The 12,000-nt window shown below is 42.8% G+C and overlaps 1 protein-coding gene across 1 annotated transcript in view; it reads right to left on the reverse strand.

The window, feature by feature from the left end:
• The window catches only part of C8H11orf80 (chromosome 8 C11orf80 homolog), a 112,415-nt gene that overhangs the window by 13,690 nt on the left and 86,725 nt on the right, over window positions 1–12,000 (reverse strand). Inside the window, 3 exon segments of the mRNA XM_013347785.2 lie at window positions 117–238; window positions 4,625–4,771; window positions 8,168–8,315. Of these exon segments, the coding sequence (XP_013203239.1) occupies window positions 117–238; window positions 4,625–4,771; window positions 8,168–8,315 (417 nt within the window).

A 12,000-nucleotide genomic window follows, 5' to 3' on the forward strand; every position in this document is an offset into this window, starting at 1 on the left:
AAAAAAAAAAAGAAAGCTTAAGTCCCTGTCCAATTGCAGCACTGGGACCTCACCAAGGTGGCAGAATGGAGGGCACATCGAGGGAGCCTGTGCACTCCCAGGTTGTAATTTATTACCTGGGCAGCCTGGTGATATCGCTCCAAGACCTGGTCCACAGCTGACTGGATGGACTCTTGCACGGTGCTGCGGCTCTCTGAGAGGATGGCACTGAGATGAGCTGTGAGCAAAGTGTGGAGTCCTAAGAGGGTGGATGACAATGGTGGGAGCCATGAGTGAGGACCTCTGTCCACGTGCTCTGTGTTGGGGCTGGGGTAGTGCTCCCGAAGAAGCTACTTCCACTTCTCCACCCCGATTTTTAGAGAAAGCCCCTCTGAAGCCCCACTGGCAAATGAAAGCAAGCTTAGGAAAATTAAATGAGTCACATTGTTTTTGAAAAAATAAATGCTTAATCCATTCTACGAACAACGATAGTGGTACCTTCCGAAGGAAAAGGAAGCCTCTTAGGAGTGTCTAACCTCTTCCATTCCTACTTGAGCATCACTGTTAAGTGAGCCTCCAGTTGTCTGCAGGGTGTCATTTCTTTCCAATGTTCTGTACTAAAGGAAAGGCTAAAACTTACAGAAATTACCCTGGGAATTGTGAATGTCAGACCGGTTAAGATGGGGTGAGATGTTTAAGATGGGTTTAAGATGTTTAAGATGTTGCTCGGTTGGTAGAATGCTTGCCTAGCATGTAAATAGCCCTAGGTTTGATTTCCACACACTTCTAATCCAGCACTTGGGAGATGGAGACAGGAGGATAAGGAGTTCCAGGGCATCCTCAGATATACAGTGAGTTTGAGGCTGCCTGGGGACATAAAAGTTCCTGTCTCAAACTAATTAAAATACGCAAAATGGGGGTGATCTCAGATGAAGTAACCTCTGCTTAGCATCACTCAGAAACTGCCATGTGGGGCTGGAGAGGTGTCTCAGCAGGTGAGGGCACTTGCTCTTGCAGAGACCAGGTTTGATTCCCATCACCTACATGGTGACTCACAACTGTCTGTAACTCTAGTTCCAGCGGACTTGATCTGAGGATGCTAAGCATCCAGGTGGCAGATATACATACACCTAGGTGAAGAATTCACGCATAGATATCACACACGCACATTTTTAAAAGGTAAGAGTTGGAACACTTATCATGGAACATCCCAGTGCTCTCCAGAGAGAAATTGTATATGGAATAAAAGGGATCTGGAACTAGAAGTAAGAGAGCGTAGATCTGAGGTTATTTTCTTATTTTTATCACCAGCTAGTGATGAGGTAACTTCACTCTTCTCACTTCAGTGCAGAAAATGGTTTTCTTATGTGTTCTCTCAGATATGTTGTCTAGATAAACTGGGATCATGTAAAATGAAGCAGTCTGAAACACACACGCAATGTTCAAAGGGGAGTACTGCTGTTGCCATGGTGATGGAGCATGCAGATTCTATTTTATATACTCTGGACCCAAGAAGAACCCAAGAAATGAGAAGTTTTTGAAGGCAGACATTTAATTAAAAACAAAACAAAACAAAATTATTCCTAAAACTGCTCCTACCACCAGATGCTTTTGGCACTGTGGCAAAATAAGGAGTTAATCATAGAAGTTACCATGACAAGGTGGGCGGGAGGCCAGCCGACTGATTTTTTTTTTAAAGACACACGAACACAGACTAATTCTGCACAATCTGTTTCCTAGCACACAGAGCTCTGGAGAAGGAAGGATGGGGAAAGACAGGGCAAACTTAGCCTTGCTGTCCCTCGTTGTATCTCCTTCAGAGGCCTAAACAAGGAGGGTTTTGTTTTGGTTACTTTGAAGGAGTTTTAAAAAAATTATTACTTTTTAAAATTCAAAACTTCATGTTTATCTGTATATATGCATGCATGTATGTATACATACATGCCTCCAGGTGTCCACAGAGGCCAGACGAGGGTGTTAAATAAACCCCTTCCTGGAACTTGAGACACAGGCAGTTGTAAGACACTGTACATAGGTGCTGGGAACCAGACTCTGGTCCTCTGCAAGAGCAGTGCTTGCTCTTAACCACAGATCTATCTCTTCAGACTTGGCAGTGATTTTTGTTTTGAGACAGGATCTCACTATTCAGTTCAGGCTAGCCTGGAACTGACTATGTAGACAGGATGCCTTCAAACTCACAGTGATCTACAGCCTGATTTAAAAATATATGTCACGCGGTGAGTGGTGGTGTTGCACACACCTTTAGTTCCAACATTGGGAGGTGGGGGGAGCAGAGACAGGCGGATCTCTGAATTTGAGACCAGTCTGGTCTACAGGGTCAGTTCCAGGGCTACAGACAGAACCCCTTTCTCAAAAATAAATAGATATATAGATAGATGAATAAATAAAAATTAAAAAAGCATGTGCCACCACACCTGGATTTTTATTTATTTTATTATTGTTTTTTTAGCAGTGAATATTTAAGTGTTTTTTTTTTTTTTGTTTTTTTGTTCTTGTTGTTTTGAGACAGGGTTTCTCTGTGTAGCCCTGGCTGTCCTGGAACTAGCTCTGTAGACTAAGCCTTGAACTCACAGAGATCCATCTGCCTCTGCCTCCTGGTGCTGGGATTAAAGGCATGTGCTACCACTTCCCAGCAGCAGCGAATTTTTAAATCTACAACTGAATATAGTTACTGAGAAGCTGCAGGCCTGTGGAGACATGCTGACCAGAGGCATATAGATTGTTCTGGTACAATACAAACTGTTTTTAGGGCACCTGAGTTCTTTGGATATGTTAAATAGGACTTAGAACATGGTGTCAGACTCAAACTATCCTCTGGCAAGCATTTTAAAAATGCCAGGAAGTAACAGATCTTAGGTCTCAGGTGGGCATTGAGCCTCTGAAGGGCCTTTGATATTACCTAGTTTAACAGTTCGTGTTAGAGATTGGGAAGGGAGGCTCAGACGGTTTCTGTGACTTGATTTTTAAACATCACGAGGGAAGCTGGAATCAGCACAAAGGAAAGCTGTTTGACTTCTACCCCAAGTCCTTTCCACGGCTCCGCTTCTCAGTTTGTCTGTGGGTACATGACCCAGGTATGAGGTAAGAGGCAGTGGCTGGCACTTTGCTTTTCTGCTCTTCAGCTTGGACCCTACTATCTGTCTCTGGGTTTTTATTATTCATGCTACATTGAGTCTCTTTTCGTTCTCATTCTCTTGGCCTTAATCAATGAAGCAGGGGCACCAAAGAACATTGGCTTCTGAGTTGATAGTTTGATCCCAGGAAAGCAGTACTTCCTCCTCTGGGTATGCACACACCAGGAAGGGAAAAAGAGGTTTGGAAGGTAAGCAGGTAACAGGAAGAATTAATCTCATATTTGACAGCCATGAAATCTGGCACCAGTCACTGAGAGCTTCCGATCTGGGTTATAGGCAGTCTTGTTTCACCTGTGGTGCAGGGAGAACCAACACCATACTATGAAGAACACAATGAAGGTGGAGCCTCCATAGCTCATGGAGAAAGGAGCACCCAAAAGGAGGCTTATAGATTTTTCCTGAAGCAAGTCTAGGTGCCATTTCTTGTAACTTTCCTTGATGTGGGATTCCCTTCTGTATGCTGCTGAATGTTTTATTCTATTGGTTAATAAAGAAGCTGCATTGGCCTACCAGCAAGGCAGGAATTCCAAGTAGATAGAGGAGAAAAGAAGGTAGAGTCAGGGAGATGCCATGTAGCTGCTGCAGGAGACAGATGCTGTATGCCAGATTGAACCTCACTGGTAGGCTACAACTACGTGATGATACACAGATTATTAGAAATGGGTTAATTTAAGATGTAAGAGCTAGCTAGAAATACCCTTAAGCTATTGGTCAAGCAGAGTTGTAATTAATACAGTTTTATGTGTGATTATTTGGGTCTGGGTGGCTGGGAAACAAACAGGCAGTCTCTGCCATCGAACGGCACCCAACATGGGGCCGACTACATCCACATAAAACCAGAGAGCTTAGAAAGGAATTCTAGGCACAAAAGAACAGAGTTAAGTACAATTTCTTGGTAGCTGCATTTTTTTTTTTCAGATAGGTTCTGTTTGCTGGTGATGAGGATGGGTCAACATTTCCTCAGTTTAGGAATGTGTTATCAACTCTTAAAACTTACTTCCTAGGGTTCATTGAATTAAAGCATGTGATTAAAACACTCAAAAGGCTTCCAAATTTTATTACATCTGAGGATCACTTGAGAATCAAGTGACAGAAATGTTTATTTCAATCATTCTAGATTTCTACAATATATAGCAAAAATAATAAATTAACTTGACCCAGGAAGTTGTACATCTTCAAATAGCCTAGGTGATTCAGGTATTTATGTTTTGTGTTCCACAAGCTAAAGCCACCATGTTACCCAGAAGGAGGAGAACCTTTCTCATAACAGGTTACTCTGCACCTGATGGACACATACCAAAGCACTCCTAACTGCACTTGCACGGAGACAGGCTTCTTCCCTTGATTTCATCTAGAAAGGCAGTGATAATTCTTTACATATTACACAACTATCTAATTTAGACAGATATATGCATTATTCATATAGTGCTTTCTTTATCCACTTAGCACTTGGCACACCCAACCTGGCTGCTGTATTTTCCCAAACATACCCCAGACTTCTGCTTGCTGGACTGGGAATCCACTGTGGAAATCTACAAATAGGAAAAGTAGCAGAGCTGGTCCCGCTGAGTCCACATCCTGAGACTGATTCCCCTCACTGGGCTCCACTTGATAACTCACATCAGGAATCACCAAATCTAAAGAAAAAGATAACAGGAGAATTTATAAGGTAAACAAGCCCCTTATACCCTGAGTGACACAGAACCATATCGTGACTGAGAAGGAACTACTAGGTCTACATTCAAACAGTCAGTTCCACTCCCGAATCTGCTCCTCTACCCACCTTATGGAAACAAAATAATAATGACTTACATGAAGAACATTAAAATAGCCAGGTATGTAAAGTACAAAGGAAATAGCAGCCTTGTGCATTTACTATGGAAGCATTACACAAAAAATTCATTTATTTCTTGTGTAACATTTTTTTTTTTCCTTTTGAGAAAGGCTCTATGTACTGCTGTTGGGCCTGAAACTTGATATGTAAACCAGGCTTGTTGGGGGCTGTGGACCCCCAGACCCTGAATTTCCTGTAAACAACTTGTTATGCTTGCAGCTGCTCTGATCAAAACAACTTATTTTCCTGTGTTTGCATCTGCTCTGAGCAAAAGACCCTAAGGAGTTCCTGATGGCAGGGAAGTGGTTTCTGGTGGGTTTGGCCGGGGCATGGCTATCAATTAAGGATCCCTATATAAGCTGCCCTGGAACACAATAAAGGGGGCATTCTTGGGGAATTCAAGGATGACCCATTTCTCTGTCTCTGTGTGTATGTGTGTGTCAATCTCCAGGCCCTTGCCTGGCTCGCGAACCATCCTGTAGTGCAGGCGGTATGCTACAGGCATAGTACTGTAGTACAGGTACTACAGGACCATGATACTAGTAGTAGCTCGGATACTACACAGGCTGGTTTTGAACTCAGATAATTCACCTACTCTGCCTCCAATGTGCTGAGATTAAAGGCGTGGTCACCACACCTGGACATCTTGTGGACCTTCCTTAAATAAGTTATTTAACAAGCATCCCCTAGAAATGGAGTTACTGACAGTTTTGCCGTGCCATGTGGGTGCTGGGAATCGAACCCGGGCCATCTGGAAGAACAGGCAGTGCTCTTAACCACTGAGCCATCTCTCTAGCCCAAATTTTTTTTAATATTTATTTTATGTGTCAGTGTTCTGCTTGTATTTGCGTATATATACCACATGTGTACAGTGCCTGTGGAGATGAGAAGAGGCTGTCAGATCCTCAGATCCTCTGGAATGGGAGTAACAGACAGGTGTGAGCTACTGTGTGAGTGCTGAGGACTGAACTCAGGTCCTCTGCAAGAGCAGCAAATACTCTTTACCACGAGCCGTCTCTCAAGCCCCTTCCTGTGAGCCTTCTAAGGTAGGTCTGGCTACAAAGAGGCAGAGGTCAAATTTCAACTTGAGTAATAATGTTCCAGGTAACGTACTATAAGCCAGGTGCCATGCTAAATTCCTTGAATGTCCTTTCTCAAGATTTAGACTTCATAACGCTCTTGAGGAAGACCTATTGTTACAACATTTTACAAGTAAGAAAAGAGGCACAGTCTGGTAAAATGCCTTGTCCAGTATGAGCTTGTGAATGGTAGAACTGAGTTGTCCACCTTGACAGATCAACTTCAAATCTGTGTTCTTAATGCTAGATGCACCCTTTAAAATTCCATAATGGTAGTTCCACACCCATATCCACAAGGAAGGGTATCTCCCTATGGATCTTAGTTCTGTCCTTTAAGAACTAAAGGACAAGCCGGGCGACGGTGGCGCACGCCTTTAATCCCAGCACTCGGGAGGCAGAGGCAGGCGGATCTCTGTGAGTTCGAGACCAGCCTGGTCTACAGAGCTACCCTATCTCGAAAAAAAAAAAAAAGAACTAAAGGACAGAGCATGGTGTGGCAGCATGCTCCTATAATCTTAGTACTTGGGAAACCAAATACTAGTACAAGGAGGATTACAGCAAGCTGATTACAGCAAGCCTATGCCACACAGTTTGACAGTGTGTGACTCTGTCTCAAAAGGTAAAGAAGAAATGAATGTGAGAAATGAGGGTGTTTTCCTGTATTATTCATTTACAAAGTTAACTGACCAAGGTTGACACCGTAAACTGTAGAAACAATGGAAACCAATAAAGTCTAAGAATAAAAATGAAAGTGGCAGAGATAACGAGGGCTAGGGCTGTAGCTCAGTTGGCAGAGTGCTGCCTAGCATACATGAAACTCTGGATTCAATCAAGTATAGGCTACAATGAGATCAAATCTCAATTGTTTTTGTAAAATAAGATCCCAGAAATCCAGTTAGGCCTTCCTTCTAGTCAAGACCCATGACATCCCCCTGTTAAGACTGCAAATCATTTCCTCTCAAAACGCTTACTCCAGAGACTGTCCTAGGATGCTTCCTCTCATACCATCTTCTGGATAACTGTCCTCTCAAGAACAAAGACCCTTCTGTGGAGGCTAATGTCTTAGATACCTTCAAGATGCTGCCTTATCCTAAGATGCAGCAATCTTTTCATGCTAGTGAAAATCCTAGAACATCCTTTTCTCTGCTGACCATCAAATAGACAAGCTCAGAACCATAAATCTCCAAGACTTTCGCCATGGTTGCAGCCCTACTCTCCAATTGTATTTATTGATCCAATCACTAAATTTAATAAGTATGCTAATCGACTTATGTGTATGTGTTTGCATATCCAGAGGACAACGTGGAAGCTAGAGCTCCCCTTCTACCTTGTGGTCCCAGGGAGAAAACTCAGGCCGTCAGGGCTTGGATGCAGGTACCTTTACCTACTGAGCCATCTCACTGGTGCCAACCTTTCAATGTTTAGTACAACTCACCCCAAATTAACATGGTTAGACCCTATATGAGTACCATGGCCAGCTTTCTATGTTTAATGCTCTTGCAGCTGGCATTTGTGTTGCATTTAATTTCTTCAAGTAGTTTTCTGTGTACTAACATTCATTTCAGTAGGAATCATTTCTCTTCCACGTACAGAAGGGTTGTTGTTCCCTCATCCACTGTTCTGAAGCTCCCAAACTGACAAATGAGAGTATGTCCGAAGCCTTCCAAGAAAGGCCCTGGGAAAAGCACGAGACAGGGAGGCACCAGCGGAAGTGAGAGAAAAGTGTCAGACTCTGTGCCAAAGCAGGCCCTCACTGAGTTTGTGTGGGACACTTAGAACTCTGCATTGTTCTAAGTGGACTCTCAAATGTGGTCAGATCCCATCCTCTTGTTAAACCAGCGTATTATTATTATTTTTTTTTCTTTTGGTTTTTCGAGACAGGGTTTCTCTGTAGCTTTGGAGCCTGTCCTGGAACTCCCTTGGTAGACCAGGCTGGCCTCGAACTCACAGAGATCCGCCTGTCTCTGCCTCCCAAGTGCTGGGATTACAGGCGTGCGCCACCACCGCATGGCTAAACCAGCGTATTATTACTAGGTCCTATTTTCACAGACATTTGCTTATATATTCATTTCTCTAATTCTTTGTGTTTCTAAATTTTAGTACAAAATATAGATACATACCTGTATCCAAATTGATATCCAAAGTGGGCACCATAAACAAATTGTGTTTCTTCCAGTCAATGAAATAGGAGGTATCTCTGAAGACAGTGATACTTGGCTGCTCCTGATCTGATATCAGAGGCAGACCCAAAGGCCCGTATAGAAATATGTATAGCAGCTAAAGAAAACTGTCAAACTTTTCTTACAACTACATACTCATATAAAACAAACTTACATACTGGCCTGGTTCACACCACAGGAATATGCACATATGCTATCAATTACATGTTTGTCTTTTTCCAAATTACAGACGGGTATGATGCATGGGAGCTCTACCAGGATCCTCAGATTTTTGCAGGGGGTAATGACAATTTATTGTTTCATCTTATTCATCTGATCATAAATGTGAGTGGCATCACAAGCTAAACACAATGCTAGGTTCTAGAGGTATGGAGATGAGTAACTAGTATCTGTACTCAAGTTTTCCATATTTTAGTGTAGTACACACAAAAAACCTAGTAAATTGCAATACAAGGTAGTACATACTTGTATAGAACTGCATACAAAGGAGTGTTTTCTAGAAAGTCATTGAGTGTATTTGGATTGAGAGAAACTTCACGCTTTATACAACCCTATTCTTTTTTTTCTCCTCTGTGTAGCTTTGGAGCCTGTCCTGGTACTCACTCTGTACTCCAGGCTGGCCTCAAACTCACAGAGATTCATTTGCCTCTGCTCCCAAGTGCTGGGATTAAAGGCGTAGACCACCACTGCTGGCCCAACCCTATTCTTCAACCAAGACAAAGGCCTTGAAATAATCTCTCCCCTCGAATGTGGTTTCTTGATGTGTATCAGCACTTGACGTTCCTTGGTGGGCAAAGGGATGTCTATATGCTACAGAACGAAATGTTTTAGGAAGACAGAACAAAGGGAGAATGAACTCTCAAAGCCTCTCTCACAGATCTCAGCAGGCATTAGCATAGGAACTAAGGCCAGTACACTCACTGCTCAGGGTCAGAAGATCTTTAAATTACTTCACATACAATGTTGAAGAATAAAAAATAGAGTGTCTGGAATCCAAGTATATGGTTGCCTTATGATTTGATATTTTTTCTGCATAGCCCTGGCTGTCATGGGATTCACTCTGTAGACTAGGCTGGCCTTGAACTCAGAGATCCACCTGCTTTTGCCCTCTGAGTGCTGGGATTAAGCTATGTGCCATCACCACCCAGCTAGTGTTTTATTTTTATTTTTTATTTTTTGGTTTTTCGAGACAGGGTTTCTCTGTGGCTTTGGAGCCTGTCCTGGAACTAGCTTTGTAGACCAGGCTGGTCTCGAACTCACAGAGATCCGCCTGCCTCTGCCTCCCGAGTGCTGGGATTAAAGGCGTGTGCCACCATCGCCCGGCTTAGTGTTTTATTTTTAAAAATCATTTTTATTTTATTTGTGTGGGTGTTTTGTCTGCATGTATAGCTGTGTGGCACATACATGCAGTGCCTGTAAAGGCCAGAAGAGGGCATTGGTTCCCCTGGAACTGGAGTTACACACAGTTGTGAACTGCTATGTGGGAGCTGGAAATTGAACCCAGTTCCTCTGGAAGAGCTGCTAGTGTTCTTAACCACTAAACCGTCTCTTCAGCCTCATCCTTGTTTGAGACAGGGTTTCATGTAGCCTAGCCTGGCCTCAAACTATGTAGCTAAGGATGACCTTGAACTTTTGATCCTGTATTCAATACCTGAGCACTGAGATTACAGGTGTATTCCGCTATAGCCAGTTTATATGGTACTGGAGTCCACATGAAAGGCTTTGAGCATTCTAGTCAAGCAGTCTACAGACTGAACTGTACTACCAGCCCTTAACTGGATACTCCAAACCGTTCACATCTAATATGAATACAGCCATGGTTGGACTTAATCTATCCGCTTGTTATGTGGTTTCCATTTGTTCTCTTTACTATTTTTGGATTCTATTTTGGATTCAGTATTCTATCTCTGTTTTGACATATTAGCCATGACTCACTGGTTCAGCCTTTAAAATTTTATCAGGATTCAACAGTTGACAAATATAGAAGAATCTAATAATACACTTGCATTTCTTCCTGATTGGCCCATGTTATTGTTGTCAAGTAAGATTTGGAGGTAGATCAAGATATACATGCATGAAACTGTCAAAGAATACTTTTTATTTTTGAGACAGGGTTTCTTTCTGTAGTGCATACTATCCTGGAACTCACTCTGTAGACTAGGCTGGCCTGGAACTCACACAGATCTGCCTGTCTCTGCTTCCTGAGTGCTGGGATCAAAGGTGTGCATGTCACCACTACATGGCTAAAGAATACAAACTTTGCCTGGAAGTGGTGGCACATGCCTTTAATTTCAGCACTTGGGAGGCAGAGGCAGGTAGATCTGTGTGAGTTCCAGGCCAGCCTAGTCTACAGAGTGAGTTTCAGGACAGGCTTTTAAAAAAAAAAACAAGCTGGGCAGTGGTGGCGCACGCCTTTAATCCCAGCACTCCGAGGCAGAGGCAGGCGGATCTCTGTGAGTTCGAGGCCAGCCTGGTCTACAAGAGCTAGTTCCAGGACAGGAACCAAAAGCTACGGAGAAACTCTGTCTCGAAAATCAAAAACAAAAACAAAACAAAAAACAAAACAAAACAAAAAAACAAAATTTAAAGGATTTCCTTAGCATTTTTCTAATACTGCTTGCGAGTGAATTCCTGACTCTTCTGAATGTCTGAGAAAGTCTCAATCTTGAATCCATTGCATTTGTTTGGCGGTGGAGATTCTTGCAGGGAGGGTCTCACTCTGTATCCCAGGCATTTTCTAGCTCCAGGATCCCATGTTCTGGGATTACAGGAATGAACCATCAGGACCAGCCCTTGTCTTCATTTTGTGTGTGCACGAGGACAACCTTGGCTACCATCTTCAGATACCATCTACCCTGTTTTGAGACACTATCTGGCTGGCCTCAAATTTGTCAGTGAGACTGAACAGCCAGTGAGCCCTAAGGATCCACCCATTATTCAGGAAAAAATTTCTGAACTCCAATCTGATGCCATAAAATATGAATTTTTTCTGCTTAGCCAGATGGGGACAGAAACTGTCCTGGCTTTGTGTGGGCCAGCACTGGCCTGTCTGCAGCTCTGTACTGTGCATTTCTCTTCAGTTTTCTTGTAAGTTCTAGCTGCCTGACTCTCAGATTATCTCAGCTCAGATCTACCAGACTCTAGATGAGTGTCCCTGCCTGCTCTGCAGCCTGGAGATTTTCTCTGGCAGTCTGGCAAGGCAATCTAAGTTTTCTCTTTAGAACACTGTCCTGTGTATGTTATATAACAGCACTGATCTTTGCCTTGAAAAAAAATGGTCATCTACTTTGTGTTGAACAATTTTAATCCATAATTTTGGGTTTTTCTAGGGCCACTGTAGAGGTCACACTGGAATTAAAATAATGGTAATAAAGAGGGGACAGCATTTACTTCTACCATAAAAATTAGTGGATAGAAAAACAGAAAGCAAAGCCTAGGTCTTTCTGCATTTCAGCTGCCTGTCGACAGAAAGTGTCCTTTGTCTTCCAGAGTTGTTTCAGTTTCATGAGGTCCTATTTATTAACTGTCAATCTTAGTGCCTGTACTGTTGGTGTTCCATTCAGTAAGTTATCTCCAGTGCCAATGTGTTCAAGATTATTCCTCCCTTTCTCTTCTAACAGGTTCAGTGTATCTGGATTTATGTTGAGGTCTTTGATCCATTTGGACTTGAGTTTTGTGATAGATATGGATCACTTTGCACTCTCCTACATGCTGACATCCAGTTAGACCAGCACCATTGTTGAAAATGCTTTCTTTTGCCAGGCGGTGGTGGC

Source organism: Microtus ochrogaster, chromosome 8 (assembly GCF_000317375.1).
Source record: "Microtus ochrogaster isolate Prairie Vole_2 chromosome 8, MicOch1.0, whole genome shotgun sequence".
In the NCBI taxonomy this organism is placed as follows: Eukaryota; Metazoa; Chordata; class Mammalia; order Rodentia; family Cricetidae; genus Microtus; species Microtus ochrogaster.